General features: G+C 43.0%; 1 protein-coding gene and 1 long non-coding RNA gene across 45 annotated transcripts in view; one reads left to right on the top strand and one right to left on the bottom strand.

The window, feature by feature from the left end:
- Positions 1-19882, bottom strand: part of ANK3 (ankyrin 3) — a 411799-nt gene that overhangs the window by 114585 nt on the left and 277332 nt on the right. For 32 of the 42 annotated variants that reach the window (XM_072129790.1, XM_072129792.1, XM_072129800.1 and 29 more), the window contains 5 exons: positions 11389-11487; positions 10667-10852; positions 9766-9789; positions 7603-7701; positions 2246-2344 (listed from right to left, as the gene is read on the bottom strand). In XM_072129790.1, the coding sequence (XP_071985891.1) occupies positions 2246-2344; positions 7603-7701; positions 9766-9789; positions 10667-10852; positions 11389-11487 (507 nt within the window). The remainder of the gene's footprint in view (positions 1-2245; positions 2345-7602; positions 7702-9765; positions 9790-10666; positions 10853-11388; positions 11488-19882) is intronic. The other 10 variants (XM_072129787.1, XM_072129795.1, XM_072129804.1 and 7 more) reach the window with 1 other exon arrangement.
- LOC140105759 (uncharacterized) overlaps positions 1-19882 on the top strand; it is a 244894-nt gene that overhangs the window by 162885 nt on the left and 62127 nt on the right. The gene's annotated exons all lie outside the window — the stretch shown is intronic.

Raw genomic sequence — 19882 nt, 5'->3', positions numbered from 1 at the left:
TATTTCTAATCATCAGATGTCAGGGGGCATTTTTTTAATTACATTTAACTATGTAATACCTGCTCCATCCACTGAGTGGCAGTGCTCCTCCAAACAATATTATTACCATATAAAAATAACACATTACTCCCACAGGACTCAATGTAACCGTAAAGATGGATTGTAGACAAAGACTCACTTATTGGAAACAATAATTTCTAAAACCTCCATCTATTTTATTGGAATAATGAAGAAGGCTTTATAATAAAAGAGCATCATTCAAGAGTTTACGAGATGGATGAATAGAAAGATACAATTTAAAATCTATTGCGTCACTGCAAAATGAAAATATAGAGTGCCAGCCAACGAGGAAAGGCCCATCCTCGTGTGTGTATATAGAAAAAGGGATTCAGCAGCACTCCATTTAGTGAAAAAAAAATCCAATTGCCTTTATTCCCATGACACATAAAGCCCATTTGATTTTTTTCACTGAATAGAAAATTAGATGGAACGGAGGACGATACATAGATATGAGAAATACATTTAAAAAATATCAAAAGAAGCAGCACATGCAAAATTATATATACTCAGGTGGGCCATCCAATGACTAGAATGAAGAAAAATGTCAGCACTCCAAGATTCCATCCAAAAAACGTGCACTTTTATTCAAGTGACCACTGCAACGTTTCAAATCCCAAGGTCTGGAGTCTTTCTTATAGCTAACTATGAGAAAGATAAATCTCCTATCCAAGATGGATAGACAAAAAGGATGGATAGATAATAACCTCTTTACATTTCCTATGACCTTGCATAGAAGTAACAGCCTGTATCTAAAAACTACTGTGAGCAATTTCACATTTGCACATATGTAATAAGACAGCTTGTGACTAACGTCACCCTCTGGTAATGAACCTTGTTAAGTCTGCAGTCAGTGGCTGGAAGCCTGCGGGGGCTACTACTGCAGTCACAGGGCTGGAAGGATCCTTATGGCAGAAGGGTCTTATTAAATATATAAGTGGTTAACATCTGTAAAGAAATCACTTTCGGCTAGATAGACAGAAAACATGTAAGATACTACTCTTGCCCAGCTCCGGGGTTCTTTAGGAACTACTGCGATTCCTCTGGCGTCTGCGTAAAGTAAGCAAATGATTATGATATGAAATGCTTCCCTCGAATACAGAATGAAGGGCAATATGGCGTCACTCTAGTCTCACAGGTGATCTCCCACCTCTCGGGCTGATATATAATGCATAAGGGATAAGACTGGCATCTCTCCAAAAAAATCAATAGTGCAGCCTCAGCTTTACGTAAGACATGATGCGTGAGTTATAGGCTAAATGCATATTCAGCACCACCGCCAAAGATGTTTCTGCCTTCCGGACGCTCTCATTAAAATGTATGATGATATCTGTGAGGCTTTCAGAGACTCTCAAGAGCTAGAAATTCTCTGAACTTGCTTTTGATTAAGAGACTTTTGTGTATCTTTTTTTTCCATGTAGTGATCCTTAGTGCTGCGGAGGCTGCAACTCTATCCGGAGTATTTGGGAATTTCCGAAGGGAAGCTACCAGGGAATATGTATTTATTCATGTCCAATTTTTCCACTACAATTGGGATATGTACTGGAAAAGCTTTTGGGGTTCGGCCTCTCGACCCAGACAAATAGACTGATTGGCGGCCACACAGCCAATCTAGCAAATTGATGCCCCTAGCAGCAATAGCTGTGACTGGCCAGGGGGGGTGTGCAGCCGAAACCCAACATATATGGCAGTCTGCCCCATCTCTATTGCTTCCCTGCACTGGTCCGGCAGAGTTCACCATCTTTTTTGTAGTGCATCTTTAACACAATTTCACAGTTAAACACAGCACTCGGTCCGAATTAGTTGGACTGTCTGACGGCACGCCCCCTAAGTTGATTTGCATGGAGGCCAGCGCAGCTGCGCCACAAAAGGGTTGCCACACGCTTCTTAAATACCTGTGCAAGCCATCTAAGCCATGAAGAATGTGCACAGCGCGACCCTTAGTAAATGAGCCCCAATGTAACGCCTCAGCACTAAAACATGTAAACACAGCTCTAGAGCGGACTTTGCACCACGTCAACTTCTTGTGCAACTTTCCATTAGGGCCAACACGAGACCGTATAGTATTTCTATACAAATTTACGTGTGAAAAATCTTCTTGTAAAAAAATATATTATTTTGGAAGAATCCTTAACTAAGAAAGTTGTCCTAGTGGCATCCAAGTGCGGTAGGTCTTGTTTTGTCTTACCCTCGTTTTGGCATCGATCTTGGATCCTCGATCAAGCAGAAGTTTCACCATGTTACCATTGCCTCTTTTGGAAGCCACGTGCAAGGGTGTAATGTCATTCTAGGAACAACAAGAGCAGAAAAATTACTTAATTAGATTAAAACAACATATACGGTACAATGGGGTATAACATGAATAATGGTCACTAACTTTTCAACAACTGTTCTATAAATTTGTACTAAAATTTTGGAATGCACTTTGTAAGTTTATTGTTTCTTGGACTCCTTTCATGTTCCCTCCATCCAAGATAAAAGCGCACATATGGGAGGAGATTTATCAGAAAGATAGGGCAGTTTTTAAAAAAAATTATCACAATTACTAGCCAGCCGCCAGTAATTACAATGATTTCCCCTTTCGTTCAATCTCCACGCCAAGTGGGTGTGGTGGAGAGGCGTGAAGGGGCATGGCCAGCGTCAAAGTATACTGAAGCAAGGCGTTTGTGCCGATGGCTAGGGCCTGTGAACAGTACCAGCACAGGGCATACCTGGGCAAGTGTCGGGGCCCCAAAACTGCTGGGGGCCCACTTAAGGCTGTACACAAGGAATCTATGAGGGTGAGGGGTTCTGTATCTAATGAATCCATAGGGTGTAAGGGGGGCTTATATAAAATAACCATGAGGGGGCTGTTTAGGATGATATTTAGGGAATATTTTAGTTCAATTTTGAATGTTGCCGCGTGAGTTCACTACAAAGAGTTCTCTGTCACCCAGGGGCCTACTGAAACCTGGAACCGACCCTGGCTGCAAACTTTCAAGATTGTATGGTCGCAGATTATAGTGAAATTCTATGCCAGGCAGAACCAGGATTAGACTTGTACACCAGTGCAGCCACCCACCGGATAAACCAGCAGGAGTTTCTTGACGCATCCCGGAGTGCTTCATCACACGCTGGCGCCCGCCAGTGTATGATAAATCTCTCCCATAGAGACCCTTTAAGAGGTTCTGCAGTGGCTGAACTGTGTTTTAGTTACAGAAGGGAAGAAAACAAGCGGCTAAAATGGAGCCTTCCATGGGTGGTAACTTGTCTGACTCATCACCCAGGGCCATGGTAAAAGTTCTATGTCAATGTTTGATTGTATCCCCAGCATATGATGGTGCGCAGGGCTATAATATACATGTAGCTGTTACATCCAGAATCCTGGTTGTGCTGCGGTAATACAACGTATTCTCTGAACGATACACGACTCATGAATGTTTAATGCAGACAAATCAGCTGCAGTGCAGGATACAGCTCAGAGTTTTCCTTCAGGTATGTTAGTTCTGCTCTACTTCTCACATATTGTGCCTTTTTCTTACCTGACCTGACCCAGAGCTTGGGATCTGGCGTCCTGTGTTACTGTGACATGAATATTCTCGGATTACGATTTTAAAATTGAGCTTCTAGCCAATGCCCAATACCTGTATAGTTGGCAGATACCTGAATGCCAGCTATTATCTTGGCGCAGTCTTTCCAATTTTTGGGAGAATGTGTGCATTAAATGTACTAAAAGCTCTTATTCTTAATAAAACATTTGTAGTCGAAATTGAAAATTCTTAGTAAAGAAGTGGTTGTTTGAAATTTTTAGAGCGCAGTCGTATTCATGATAAGTTTTCACAGTAATGACATTTACGTAGTCAATATGAAGGGGCGATTTCCTTCATCTGCGTATACATTCACTTCAGTATAGAGGTGTCATTATGGGAATATACATTCTCATCTTACACCTGCTCCTATCAGATTCCATGTCCTTGCAGGTTGTATGTGTTACCGTGCAAAACATTTACTCTGAGAATTTTTTTTTTATCCCATGGAAGCGCTGATCTAGCACATGTATTATGATGGCTGTGACTTTCATAGTTTTTCATAGGTTTAAAGATATATTCTTTGCCTATATATAGGGGCATACGGCCAGTTTGGAAGGGGGGCATAATTTCATTTACCAAGTGCTTTGTTAAACATCTCCACCTGTTAAGGTGTATGTAAGACACCCAACACTCCTAACATTATTATCAAGAATGGATTTCACCAAACAGAATTAAAAATATTTTCCAAAAGTATACAACATTAGGGTCTATATTCATCATGGATATTTAGTATTTCCTGAAAATTATGAAAACAAATATTATACAAACTATAGATGACGAGATTAATACAACACACAACCAGACAAAAGGAAGGGAACATTCATACTAATTACTATCATTCATCATAAAATAACATTTATATATACTTAATCTTTGTGATGTGCTGTCACCTCTGCTAAAAATGACAACTGGGCGTTTCCAGTTCAACAGTCTCACACTGTCCAATCAGCACTGACTCAGTAGAGACGCACACAACCGTTTTAGTGGAGATATGGTAACTCCCAAGTGTCAATTGTGGATGTAATCTATTAACATGTGATGAAAGGCATTCAGCCTGTGGATGTATCTGCCCACTAGGAATGTTTCAGAAAATACTTCATGTAGGTCACAAGGTGGAGAGGCCCATGATAAATATGCTGCACGCTTTGTGGATATACATATACAGGTGCAAGGCTCGTTATATCACGTGACCAGAGGCCGATTTCTATCCACTAGAAGTAAACATAGAGATCTAGAAAGCCATAAAAATGGATACAAAAAGTATATTGGATAATTGTATAAGCTTTCATCGTACAATTACATTAATTTTCTGAGACTGCAACACCCAGTGCCCAATTCTGGGGCTGCTAATTTATTGGGACCACATCTACACAGCACATTTCATCCCCAAGGCTGCTAGTGTCACACAGTGGGGCTTATTCACTAAGGTCCCGTGGCCACATTACCCGACGTTTTAGGGGATTGCGCCCTGGATTGCGCCGCAATCGTGCTGGCTTTCACACAACACAAATCGGGGCGGGCCAACGATCCAACGGATTCAGACAACAAGAGGGACTTAACATTTAAAATTGTGTCGCAAGCCAAGCACTTACATGCACCGGGAAGAAGAAGGTGAACCCCTGTGGACCTGATCGGGGAAGCGACACATGCAGGATATCGGGCGCACGATGTTTGTGAATCGCGGCAGCTGTGCAGGATCGTCGGACAACACACCTTGGGGATCGCGCAGGGACGGGTAAGTAAATGTGCCCCAGTGTGTTTTGAGATGCAATTCATTGTTTCCATTGCATTGTTATCTCAACATGTGATCACTTTGATTGCGTCTGAAAACGTCCTCACAGGGGTCTAACGCAAGTTGCATTTTTTTTAGTATGTCTTATTAATGTGGGACAATAGTGCACATGCCTAGTAGTACACTTCCACCAATTTTCTTTGATGACTCCTCAATGTTTGATAGAATGTACCCGAATACATTTTTTGACCACTAAAAATAGGAGACACTTCCTGTATCTGACGTAAACGAAATCTCCATTTCCATCAATCAGTGAGAATACATTAAGGTAAAATGTTTATGTTGTATGTCAATCATGGATAATGCTTCCATAGCATTACAGCAAACATGAGGCAGGGGATCAATAATGTTCCACATAGGTGCAGCACAGCCATTTAACCTCAATCATCCCCATAGAAGATGATTGTCCCGCAACAGCCATACAGTAGTAGGCAAGAGAAAGCATGTTTATCCCATAATGATTATACTTTACTTATATAGAAAGGAAAGGTATATTTAAAGGCAATGTGAAGGATAAAGGGGATGGAATTGTCCATTGAAGCAGCGTAAGCACTTGAAATTACTATTCGCTGGGGGTGGCAGGTGTCTTACAGACCACCTGTCCTATGAGATCGGTAGTGCTGGAATATGCCTTTAAGGATGCACGTATATTAGCTGATGTTGCATATTCATACACCATACTTATCCCTGATTATTTCTAAGTATCCCAATTTATAATATTTCATACGATCATTAGTCCTTCCTACCCCTAACCAGGGACATCCCTGATATTTCCCCGTTACATCACTCATTAGGCACCAATAGGTTGGTGCATTGACACACAAAGCAAAGATCATATACCCTCCATGTAACCTTCCATAACCTTCTGACCCTATTGTTACCCCATTATCTTCTGACAATACAGTTCCTCTAGAGCAGTGATGGCGAACCTATGGCATGGGTACCTGAGGTGACACTCAGAGCCATCTCTTTTGGCACCCTAGCTGTCACCCTAGCACAGACTTCAACAGTCATGACTCAAGGCCCCCTCCTGCAGGCCGAGGAGGCCCAGGAAGGGCAAGACCCCCGGTGGTATTTTAAAGTGACCCATACTTGGCTGCCTGCGATTGCAGAAGGAGCAAGGAGATGTGGACAGGACTGGACTATCATTAGAGCTCCTTCTCCAATCCCCTGTGATTCTTGCCGTTTAGGGGACCCTAGAAGGAAGCTACAATGATAATACAAATTTCTCCTCCTTCTTTCTACTGTGTCCTAAGGAGGCTGTTTACGATTGAAAACTGCAACAGAACAGGGAGTGATAAGTTACTGCTTAAGTCTCAGTTCACATTTCCGTTTCTCGCTTCCAGAAACTGAAATTGAACTGATCCGTTATCAATCCCTTTGAAGTCTATGCAATTTTTTAATGTCATCCATTATCATCTGTTATTCATCCATTTTTTTTCTTTTTTTTTTTTTAGATAGATTTTTAGAGATGGATAGATTTACAGGAAGCTATAGATCGATGTCTTGAAAGTGAATGTAAAGTGTTTGTACTGGCATTGCCATCCGTTATGTTCAGACGTATTACTGTTTACTTACCACCCATTATCTTTTTGTAACGGAGACAAATAAAGGGAAATCCTGGCGGTAGTGTGAACCTAGCCGAAATTGCATTGTTGGCTACAAATAAATAGGTTTTGGTTGAAGTTTTTGCTGTAGAGGTTCTGCATATTGTCCGAAACAGCACAACCCCTTAGGTCCTCTGCCCACTCAAGATTTTCTAACGTGAACACTGTCCTAGTCTACATCCTGAGAAAACAGCAGGATACACTATTTTCATCATGCTCAAAGTCAATGGGTGCGTGAAAAATCCACAAATGTCTTCCCACTTTTCACGCAGTATTGCTAGGAGTTTCTAAATAAAATAGGTAGATGCTCAGAGCTGTGAAGATCTGGCACAACACAGAAGACTAAGACTACAAAAACCAACAGTGGGATAGCAAACAACCAAAATCGGACAAAAACATAAAATTTGACATTTGGTTCTTACTCTAAGGTCCACTTAGCGGCCTCCTCCCAGCAGAGTGCTTCATGTAGAAATAATATAAGAACGACAACCCAATCCTTCCAGAAACACAATGTCGACCTTCTGTTTGATAAACACTGGTGATTTATAATGAATTTAGCACGGGATAGTTGACTTACTCTGGCAGTGAAGTCCACAGCTGCGCCCCGGCTTATCAGCAACGTCGCCACATTAATGTTCCCGTAATGTGCCGCTATGTGGAGGGGGGTAAAGCCGCTCTGGAAAGACCAAATGAGAGCAATGTGAATTTTATGGATTGGTCAATGGAAGCAATATAATTCATATGCGCAGTATCAAGAGCAAAGGCAATAACATTCAAAACCTATTGACACATACAAAACCTTGGCAGTAACCTGATCGATAGTCTTCTCTCTGCCGCCTTTAACCTGTCAACATTGCTGACAGCCCATGATCCTCCTGTACCCGCCATGGGGGATATAATATATATCGATGCTTATTATTTTAAGGTAAATGCCAGCAGAGTTTATTATGTTGCTTATAGTACTGGATGAGACTGGATTTACTGTAGGCTCTGACCTCGCCGGGTCATAGATCGGCCTGGGGCCTTGGTGTGATTTCCCTTTTTGGCCCGAAGTCTCGCCCTAAACATGACTGAACAGGAGGGTCAATGATGAAGGTTCCCATTCCTTGACTACAAGCAGAATTCGGAAACTACTAAACTGAAACTAAAAAAATATATACCTTTATTCACGAGTCTTATTTCCTAGGTCTATAAATCTGGATCTCTGCTATTGCAAACCTACTCTCTATGCAGCTTTTCATTGTGCGCAACAGAGTACAGTACGTGTCATCTATCTATCCATCTATCTATCTATATCCTCTTCAATGTATCCCCTAAGGCTGACCCAAAGTCACTATGCTTCATAAGATAACCAGAGTATTATAAATGATACATTATAGTTGGGTTCCCTGTTACAAACTTTTACACTGTAGCACTAAACCTCCAACCCCTCAGATAGGGTATGAAATATCCTTTGTTGCATTTCTTCTTTTATGTTAAAAATGTGTCCATTTAGCTATCAAGTCATATACAAATGAGCTGAGAAGATTCACTTTTTGTCTGAGATGAGTCACATATAGAGGCACGGTTCTGGTGTCCTTGTACAGTTAAGAATCTAATCTTTCACAATTGAGAACAATTGTGGTTTTGTGTGCCATAGAGCCAGAAATACCTGCAATTAAAGACAAAGTTGGGAATTTAGCTGCGGTTAAATATCTGATTCCCAACTAGGTCCTTAACCACCTGTTGTCCATTTCTTTAGCTCGTAAAACCTAAATCCTGATAAGTTGTGAAGGAGGAGATTCTTATCAATTCCAATGACCCCGCTATCTAACTGGTATAGAGGTGTCTAAAATGATGCCCCCCTTCCAGGCTCAGCTTTTTATACTAAAAGGCACAGAACATTTTTGGTGGTTAATCTCAACTATAGTATACAGTATTTTTCAGACTATAAGGCGCACCGGATTATAAGGCACACCATCAATAAATGCCTGCTAAAACGTCTAGGTTCATATATAAGGCACAGAGGATTATAAGGTGCACCTGATTATAAGGATGAATGACCAGCAGGTGGCAGACCTGTGCACAGGACAGCTGTTGTCTGTAAGTAGGTTCATATATAAGGCACACTGGACTATAAGGCGCACCTTTGATTTCTGAGAAAATCAAAGTATTTTTGTGCGCCTTATAGTCTGAAAAATACGGTAGTTATTTTTCCCCCCCCCCGATTAAATATCATTGTATATTGACCATTTGTGATCTACAACTTATTGGGATTCTTGGCCTAATAACATGCAATTAGCCTTCAATCCGTCCTTCAAACATTGTATCTAATAAACTAGATGCAATTTGTCAAGAGATAGCAAACATTTTAGCCATGCTAGCCGGTAAAGGGCTTCATAAGTGAGGGTCTACCGGTAGAGATCGCTGGTTTGCTGACACCAGGTAAGTGCAAGTGTCATGCAGAAAAGCCTAGTAGAAAAATAGTCTAGGAAGCAGTGTGTCAGGACTGTGTGCAGCTCAGGACCAAGCCAATAAAATATTTACGAGGGCGTGACAAGCCTTCATGTGACATGCTGAGAATTTGTTTCTGTGTTACAGTTCTTTACTGCAGACGGCCCAGTTTACAGTATTGCCTCCTATTGCACATGCTACCTTATAGTCTAAAGCAAATCAATACTACATAGGAGGCAACACAAAGAAGAGAAGGAGAAAGCAGCAGTGCTAAGGTATGAGCAAGTGACTGCGTGTACATATATACCTCGGTTGTCCTATTCACCATCACCTATGTTTACACATTGGGAAGCAAAGAAGGGGGAAAAGAATGAATGGTTAGTCCACCAGTGATGATATGGATGACAAAGACTTTATGATCATAATACGGGAAGTGGAGTGATGACAATGCAGGCACAGGAGGGGAGTTATAGACATCTTATAGATCAGTGTTGGCAAGTAATTCTGCATGCCCCATCATGCAGGTTAGACACAAATTATGGGACCCTCAACATGAACTACTATAGTGTGACATAAGGAATCTACACATTCATGTAGCGTGTCTTAAATGCACTAGAAAGATTTTATTAAAACCATGATTTTTATATTAGGCGAAGAGGAACGTGGAACAAAATTAGGAGGCTACACTATAGTGACACATAGTTCTCAAGTTCCTAGCCCTTGTGGCGGGCAATTACGTGACTGCCTACCAATGTAACCGCTACCAGCTGTGCCCATCCATTAAAGACCCAGTTATTTTTGATAATCTAACGTGCCCTCAATCAGATCCCAAAGGTGTCTAGAGGTCTACTTGGCTGGGGTGACCATTCTGTTGTACATGCCTGCGATATTATATCAGGTATAATGTGCCTTTATATTTATGTATGGGTCTCCTATAATAAAGTTTTGGCATCCGAGAGGTGCAGACATTCCTGTAAGCAGGTCTTGGCACATGCGCGGCACAAATTATTTAAAAAAAAAAAAAAAATAGTAGGAAATCAACTTAAGTGGCAACTTAAAATTAGGTCCATAAATCTTCAGAACCAGAAAAGTCAGGAAGCAATGGAGATAGAAGATGAAGGAAGGGTTTGCATTGCTTCTTTGGGATATTGGATAGTACTTGTAACATGCATAGTTATTGCGTCTAAGTCAACAGAAAACCGTCAAACCTTGGATTCCACATCAGCGTTGTGGTCATTCTGCAAGAGAAGAGCTGCTGCTTTCGTGTCGTCCTTTCGGGCGGCGATATGTAGTGCCGGCAGGCGGACCTTTCCCTTTGTGTCATTTTCAAGAAGAAGAGAAACCACTTGGTCATGACCCTGTTGAAGGGCAACTGCCAGAGGTGTGAAACCATCCTGAGGGAGAACATGAGAACATTGCAGTTTAAGGAGAAGATTTTTTTTTTTTCCTGTGCAATTTTTTATTCCTTAAAAAGATTGAAAATACAGGCGGTCCCCTACTTAAGAACACCTGACTTACATACGACCCCTAGTTACAAACAGGCCTCTGGATGTTGGTAATTTACTGTACTTTAACTTAAGAACAAACCTACAGAACCTATCTTGTATGTAACCCGGGGACTGCCTGTAGTTGAAAAGGATAAGGAAGTGTGTGGTGTTTAATGTGAAGTTAATGTGAAGAACCAGGGTCTCCCGCAGCCCAATAGATTTACTAAAGACTATGCCATAAATTGGCAGAAATTATAATCCAAATCTAGATTAGTCTTATATCTAACACCAAACAATGGGGCACTTCTATTACGGGGAGTGTAAATCTCGGTAATTTTGCCATCACTATGGCAAACTAAGCAAACATTAAAACAAATTTATTATGAGGTATTTTAACTTGTTGTTCTAGTTCAATGAAAGACAAACACTAGGACAAGTCTTACCTCTGTAGCAAGACTTTGACTTGCTCCATTGTCCAGCAAAAATTTTACAACTTCCAAGTGGTTTTCCTGTGCTGCCATATACAGTGGAGTGAATCCATTCTGGAAGATAAAATAACACAATTAAAAATTTTTTTTTAATAGCATAGGCTGCTTTAAGAGGACCCATCAGGGCAGTTTGGGACACTAAACCACCCACAGGTCCCTATGGACTGGTGGTTAAGTGTCCCAAATCGACCTTTACCAAGTGCATCTGTGGGCACTATAAAAAAAAAACAAAAAAAAAAAAACCTTTATATTTACCCTGATGAGGCGCATTAGACCCATCTCTTGTTCTCCACCTGTGCAGCTTTTCAATAAAGCCAGAGATTCACCCGCACTGATGCCGAGGTGAAGTACGCCTTCTTTTCCCCATCGACTTCCATGTATGGAAGGTTACCTTCCGTCATAATAAGGATATTTCTGCTATAGCTGCTGCACTATTTTTTGCACCCCTTATAATTGAACAGAGAATGAAACCTACTAAAGGCAGGTGTGAACTGAGCTGAGGCTAATATTATTTTTCCATTAAGTCGGCTTTTAAAGTAGGCCTGTCTGTATCCTACTGTGAACTGCTAAATTTAAAGCGTAAATGTAAAATTATAATGATTTTACCAAATTATTATAAGTGATTCCCCCTATAAAAACAGAACAATCCCCATATTGTGCTGCTTGCCCCCTTTCTTTCCAAAGTTATGGCATTTTTTGTTCTGAAAATGTTTCTCACCAGAGGTAAAGTGGGCAGAGACTAATGTCTGTCAGTCTATGCCCTCAAGCTGAGGCCAGTTAGCTTGCCCACAGATCCCATGATGCCTTGTGTTCTCTCTCAAAGCAATTTAGCATTAAAACCATTAAGTTTCCCACAAGTAAATCCACTGGACAGTGCACATACAGGATGAATATGGTGACAAGCCTGGCAGTTTCCTTCACATGGAGGAGCAGGGAACATGTAATAAGTTGGTAGAAATCATAAGTAAACTAGCTACATGAAGGTTATAGCCTGTGCTGTGTGAGCACTAAGGGTTAATAGCTTATCAGCACAGTGCACAAAGTGCTGACTGCAAGTTGGGGGGAGGGCAGCTGCATGAGGAGAGAGACAGAGAAAGTTCTGTAGAATCACTGACTGGGATGGAGGAGCTGATAGGAAACAGGGGAGATCTTACACCTCACTATTCTTTGTTGGAGACATCTGTATCTTATGTCCTGAACACTCTGAGCTCTGCTACCTACACAGAGAGATCTGTCACATGACCCTATCCTCTGTGACTCCAGAGCTTGTCAGCACAGGCAGAAGAACAGCTACTGCAACACTGAGGTATTCTAAAGGGTATAACAAAGAAACTGCTGGATTTAGGTAACAAAGATCATAGGCAAAGATGTTTTACATCCCAAGTTGCTCTTTAAAGAGTTTTCAGGATTCAAAATAATGATTGTCTATTGTTAGGATAGGATGTTAGGTTGGCATGATAGGGCTCTTAGTACACCCATCTATGTTATATAACGATGTGTAATATAAGAAATGTTTAAGTTCATATCAGAAAAATCTATGGAAATAATGAGTAAAGAAATAATTAAATATATGCACTATGCCATTTGGCAGAAATTATGTTTACATTGCCATACATATAAAAGAAGCAGAAGATATACCGTACATATACACATGTATCTTCTATGGCATTGTTAATATGTCTGATAACATACTTAAAGGGCTTGTCCACTTTCAGCAAATAATTGATATGGATTGTGTAAGGAAAAGTTGTAGAGCTTTCCAATATACTTTCTGTATCAATCCCTCACGGATTTCTAGATCTCTGCTTGCTACACTGCTATAGAAAACTTTGCCGTTATCACATGATTCTGATTACTCTCTGTGATAATAAATGGCTCGTGCACCTGTGTGTCCATCACATGACCACGGACAGATTTCTATACAGTGGAAGTAAACATAGACACTTTCTGTAACAGGACAGCAAGGAGAAATCTCTGTTACTGGGAGGAATTGATACATAAAGCATATAAGAAATTTTTTTCTGACACAAACCATATCAATAATTTTCTGAAAGTAGACAACCCCTTTAAATTACAGAGCAAGTTTAGGGGGCGATTCAATGTTTGGTAAGTAACAATGACATGTTCCTGACATTCGGCATTCTATGATTAAAATAAGATTAACAGGGGAATACTGTGGAAAATTCCTTTTCAATGGAGAGATTAGCATGGAATGCATTGGTAGACTGGTGGGAGCAGCCATGACCTCATTGGCTCAAATTGGCCGGATGCTGTCGGGATTCACTACATTCTGTCACTCAGATGTTGTTAACACCTCTGTCGTGGGAAAGGAATCTCTCTCTCTCACTTTTTTAAGTAAAAAAAAAAAAAAGTGTCAGTATGGTCAGGTTTATCAGATGTATGGAGGGGGCAGTCCAACATGTGAGTTTTATTTTTAAATAGGTCATTGGTATCAAGAAGCTGGAAAACTCTTATATTAAACCTTTATTAATTTATTAAACCTTCTTATATTAAGGGGCTCCCTGATACTTGCAACTCCCACCAATCAGCTAGTTCTGGCTGCCTCCAAGTCAACTGGATTGGAGTGGAGTCATCGATATCTAGAAGCTGTAAAAGTCCTTTGTGACTTTATGAGGGTGTCTCTAGATCAAAGGGTTGCAATTTAGGAAATTATCCCCAATCCATAGGATAACTTCATAATCAGTTAGGGTCTGACAGCTGATACTCCCACCAATCATGAGAAGAGGATCCACCCAGAGAATGGGGATCATGTTTTCACTAATGATTGGAGCGGTAGGCCGAGGATGTGCCCTGCCATTACATTCAACCGAATGAGAGTAGCCGACTATGTTTGGCCGACTATGTTTGGCCGATCCCATAGCAGGACACATGCTCAATCTGCCGCTTTATCCATTAGTCCGAATGGGATCCCCATTCTCTTAATTGCTTGGGGTCCTGTTATCATGAACAATGGGGGTCCCATTGGTTGGACCTTTGCTGATAAAGAGGTTTTCCCCTATCTTGTGGACTGGAAATACCTTCCTCAGTTGGGACAACCCCTTGAAAAGGATCTTGCAGTTACCCTTAAAAAAAAACAAAAACCCTGGTCAGCAGGGGGCTGGAAATAAAGAGCCACTAGAGATGAGCGAACACTAAAATGCTCGGGTACTCGTTATTCGAGACGAACTTTTCCCGATGCTCGAGTGCTCGTCTCGAATAACGAACCCCATTGAAGTCAATGGGAGACTCGAGCATTTTTCAAGGGGACCAAGGCTCTGCACAGGGAAGCTTGGCCAAACACCTGGGAACCTCAGAAAAGGATGGAAACACCACGGAAATGGACAGGAAACAGCAGGGGCAGCATGCATGGATGCCTCTGAGGCTGCCTAATGGCACCATTATGCCAAAATTATGGGCAACAGCATGGCCATGACAGAGTGACAGAATGAAGCTAGATAGCATCTAAAACATCCAATAATTGACCCTGACACTATAGGGGACGGCATGCAGAGGCAGCGGCAGCAGGCTAGAGAGTGGCATGGCGACATACCCTAATTGGACTCAGGCTTCAAACCAATGGGTGTCAGAGAGGAACCAAAGGAGGTGAGCAAGAAGCGCTCAAATAATATCGGTACATGATAAAAGTTTGCCAGTATATTTTGTGGATTACACAGCAGGGTGGCGACAAAGTTAACATGGAAGCCATGAAAACAACCCAAAATTCTGCCTGACACAGCTCGTTTGATAAGGGGACCATGTATGCTTACAGTTCATGCCAGTCGCTGCACTGGCTGCCAGTCTCCTTTCGAATACAGTTTAAAATAATAATAACCCTCATCCATAAAGCTCTGTATAATGCTGCACCCCCCTACCTCTCCTCTCTTATCTCAGTCTATCGCCCAACCCGTGCTCTTAGATCCGCCAGTGATCTTAGATTAACCTCTACCCTAGTGCGGACCTCCCACTCGCGTCTCCAAGACTTCTCTAGAGCTGCACCAATTCTATGGAATGCTCTGCCCCGGACTATCAGACTAATACCTAACCTCCAAAGTTTCAAACGTGCTCTTAAAACCCATTTCTTTAGGCAAGCCTATAACACTCATTAACTGCATGAAGTTTTAACTCTTCTACTAACCCGTCCTGTGTCGTCCTCCCATCTGTTATCCAGCAACCAACAGGCACCAGACTTCTCTGCAGTCCCATTCACCCTGGACCTGGTATATAAGATGACGGCTGAGTGGTTCAAGCGACAGCAATTCCATTTATTATATTTTTTTCTATTCCCTAAGAAGAATGGCTTGACCATTAAATATTCTTTTACCTCGTGTTACCCCATCATCTTCATAAACCGTAAGCTCTGGCGAGCAGGGACCTCACTCCTGTTGTTCCATACAAATGTTGTGCTCTGTTACATTACATTTGTATTTGTTTCCTATGATTTGTAAAGCGCTACAGAATATGATGACGCTATATAAATAAAGATTATTATTATTATTATTATGGAGGCAGTGAACTAGTAGTAGATTAAAGGTGCTGCAACTATGTTAGTTGGATCTTGGGATGGAGCTGGCGCTCTGCAGCCAGGCGAGCTTTCGCCAATCCAAGCCCCTGTCTCTAGGCTACTCCCCAAACAGCACTTCTAAGAACCTTTTGTATAAGATCAAGTGTAGTAGCGTTCTTATAAGTTTAGGATATGGCGGGTGAGGGGAATGTAAACAGATGCGCAAGAAGCGCTGAAATAATATCCCTAAATGGTAAAAGTTTGCAAGTATATTTTGTGGATTACACAGCAGGGTGGCGACAAAGTTAACAACTTTGATGTGGAATGCCCTGTAATAGCTCTTGGGCGGTGTGCCTTTTATCGCCTAGGCTCAGCAGTTTCAGCACCGCCTGCTGTCGCTTAGCGACGGCACTGCTGCTGTGCCTAGAGCTACCGACTGATGGCGCCATGCCCACGGATGGTAATTCGGAGGAGGTGGAGGAGGGGTGGGAGGAGGTATAGTAGGCCTTTGAGACCTGGACCGAGGTAGGCCCCGCAATCCTCGGCGTCGGCAGTATATGAGCAGCCCCAGGGTCAGACTCGGTCCCAGCCTCCACCAAGTTAACCCAATGTGCCGTCAGCGATATATAGTGGCCCTGCCCGGCAGCACTCGTCCACGTGTCCGTGGTCAGGTGGACCTTGTCAGAAACGGCGTTGGTCAGGGCACGGATGATGTTGTCTGACACGTGCTGGTGCAGGGCTGGGACGGCACATCGGGAAAAGTAGTGGCGGCTGGGGACCGAATACCGAGGGGCGGCCGCCGCCATGAGGTTGCGAAAGGCCTCGGTCTCTACTAGCCTATAGGGCAGCATCTCCAGGCTAAGCAATCTGGAGATGTGCACATTAAGGGCTTGGGCGTGCGGGTGGGTTGCACTATATTTGCGTTTCCGCTCCAGCGTCTGGGGTATGGAGAGCTGAACGCTGGTGGATGCTGTGGAGGATCGTGGAGGCGACGATGGGGTTTTTGTGGCAGGGTCCTGGGCAGGGGGCTGACTAGCAGCTGACACAGGGGAAGGAGCAGTGGTGTGCACGGCCAGAGGTGAACGGGCTTGTTGCCACTGAGTGGGGTGTTTAGCATTCATATGCCTGCGCATACTGGTGGTAGTTAAGCTAGTAGTGGTGGAACCCCTGCTGAGCCTGGTTTGGCAAATGTTGCACACCACAGTCCGTCGGTCATCCGGTGTTTCCTTAAAGAACCTCCAGACTTCTGAAGATCTAGCCCTCGCCGCAAGAGCCCTCGCCACGGGAGCTTCACTAGTTGACACATTTGGCGCTGATGCACCAGCTCTGGCCCTGCCTCTCCGTCTGGCCCCACCACTGCCTCTTCCAACCTGTTCTGGTCGAGGACTCTCCTCCGTCTCAGAAGCACTGTGTTCACCCGGCCTCTCAACCCAGCTTGGGTCTGTCACCTCATCATCCTCCGATCCCTCAGTCTGCTCCCCCCTCGGACTTCCTGCCCTGACAACAACTTCCCCACTGTCTGACAACCGTGTCTCCTCATCGTCGGACACCTCTTTACACACTTCCACTACGTCAAGAAGGTCATCATCACCCACAGACTGTGACTGGTGGAAAACCTGGGCATCGGAAAATTGCTCAGCAGCAACCGGACAAGTGGTTTGTGACTGTGGGAAGGGTCCAGAAAACAGTTCCTCAGAGTATGCCGGTTCAAATGGCAAATTTTCCTGGGAGGGGGCAGACTGGGGGGGAGGAGGCTGAGGTGCAGGAGCTGGAGGAGTGGCGATTTCGGTGACATGGGTGGACTGCGTGGAAGACTGACTGGTGGTGGACAAATTGCTCGAAGCATTGTCAGCAATCCACGACATCACCTGTTCGCACTGTTCTGGCCTCAACAGTGCTCTACCACGAGTCCCAGTAACTTCAGACATGAACCTAGGGAGTGTAGCTCTGCGGCGTTCCCCTGCTCCCTCATCAGCAGGTGGTGTCTCACCCCGCCCAGGACCACGGCCTCTGACCCCTGCAGTAGTTGGACGCCCACGTCCCCGCCCTCGTCCTCTACCCCTAGCCCTCGGGTTAAACATTTTTAAAATGAGAGTTATAACTTTTTTTTTTTTTTTAACTTTTTTTGGTTTTTTTTTGTGTTTTTTGTTTTTTTTTGTGTTTTTTGTTTTTTTTTGAGTTTTTAAAACCAAACAATGCTATCCTATTGCTATGGCTATTTTCTAGCCAAGTATCAAAGCACACTACTATGCCAGATGAGATGACACTGAGTTAGTGCCTAATTGAAATCCAACCCCTACTAAATTTTCCCACTTCGGTCTTTGCTATGGATATGTGCGTCACTAAGCGCAGAACACAGCGGTCGCAAGTCTCACTACAAATTGCTCAGAATTGGCTAGTACATGCACTGCAGAAAGTACAGCCACCAGCAGATCAACCAGAAATCAAATATATAGAACGCTACTGTAGGCGTAAGTAAGCTGTTTGTATTCTCCTATGGCTATTTTCTAGCCAAGTATCAAAGCACACTACTATGCCAGATGAGATGACACTGAGTTAGTGCCTAATTGAAATCCAACCCCTACTAAATTTTCCCACTTCGGTCTTTGCTATGGATATGTGCGTCACTAAGCGCAGAACACAGCGGTCGCAAGTCTCACTACAAATTGCTCAGAATTGGCAAGTACATGCACTGCAGAAACTACAGCCACCAGCAGATCAACCAGAAATCAAATATATAGAACGCTACTGTAGGCGTAAGTAAGCTCTTTGTATTCTCCTATGGCTATTTTCTAGCCAAGTATCAAAGCACACTACTATGCCAGATGAGATGACACTGAGTTAGTGCCTAATTGAAATCCAACCCCTACTAAATTTTCCCACTTCGGTCTTTGCTATGGATATGTGTGCCACTAAGAGCTAAACACAACGGTAGCAAGTCCCCCTGCTAATTCCTCACAAAATGGTACTAGATGCAAATTAAAATAAAAAAAGTAGAACGTTATTGTAGCCCTAAGAAGGGCTGTTGGGTTCTTTGAGAATCACTCCTGCCTAACAGTAAGCTAATAGAACACCCTAACGCTTTCCCTGACCAGCAGCAGCTCTCTCCCTAGCGGCATCCAGACACAGAATGATCCGAGCAGCGCGGGCAGCGGCTAGTCTATCCCAGGGTCACCTGATCTGGCCAGCCAACCACTGCTATCGACGTGTAAGGGTACCACGTCATGCTGGGTGGAGTGCAGAGTCTCCTGGCTTGTGATTGGCTCTGTTTCTGGCCGCCAAAAAGCAAAACGGCGGGAGCTGCCATTTTCTCGAGCGGGCGAAGTATTCGTCCGAGCAACGAGCAGTTTCGAGTACGCTAATGCTCGACCGAGCATCAAGCTCGGACGAGCATGTTCGCTCATCTCTAAGAGCCACTTATCTTTCTGTAGCACTCCACAGCTGCTTTATTGACACCTATTGACCTGAAGGTGCTGGACGTGAAATGACCGCAGTCACATAAGGAAGAGAGATGATATTCAGTAGTGATGTCACTTGACCGGTCACACATCCGGCCCAGCTGGAGGTGTTATCAAGGTACAAGAGAAGTGCCACAGGATTGGGGAACCAGAGAGCGGTAAGTACTCTGATGGTTGCTGGATTTGACACCTTACAACTTTATTTAAAAACGTGAATAAAAATAGCAATAGGAAGAAGCGTTAAATATCTACCAAAACTGAATGGGGGACCCTTGACTTACTTGGTGAGGTCAATAACTTGATCTCGTTTTTTCAATATTGCTATCTTGTTATTGTTGAGCATTTTTCTTTATTTGATTTGTACATCAAATAAAATTCAACATGCTGCATCAATGATGTTGACACAAAAAGTTGCCAAGAAAGCAGATTTGATCCAATAAAGGAACATGCAATACACCCACCGACCATTTGTTTTCATATGTTGCCACCA

This window comes from Engystomops pustulosus, chromosome 11 (genome assembly GCF_040894005.1).
Source record: "Engystomops pustulosus chromosome 11, aEngPut4.maternal, whole genome shotgun sequence".
Lineage (NCBI taxonomy): Eukaryota > Metazoa > Chordata > Amphibia > Anura > Leptodactylidae > Engystomops > Engystomops pustulosus.
The sequence above is the reverse complement of the archived record's forward strand: the minus strand, read 5'-3'. Positions and strand labels throughout refer to the sequence as shown.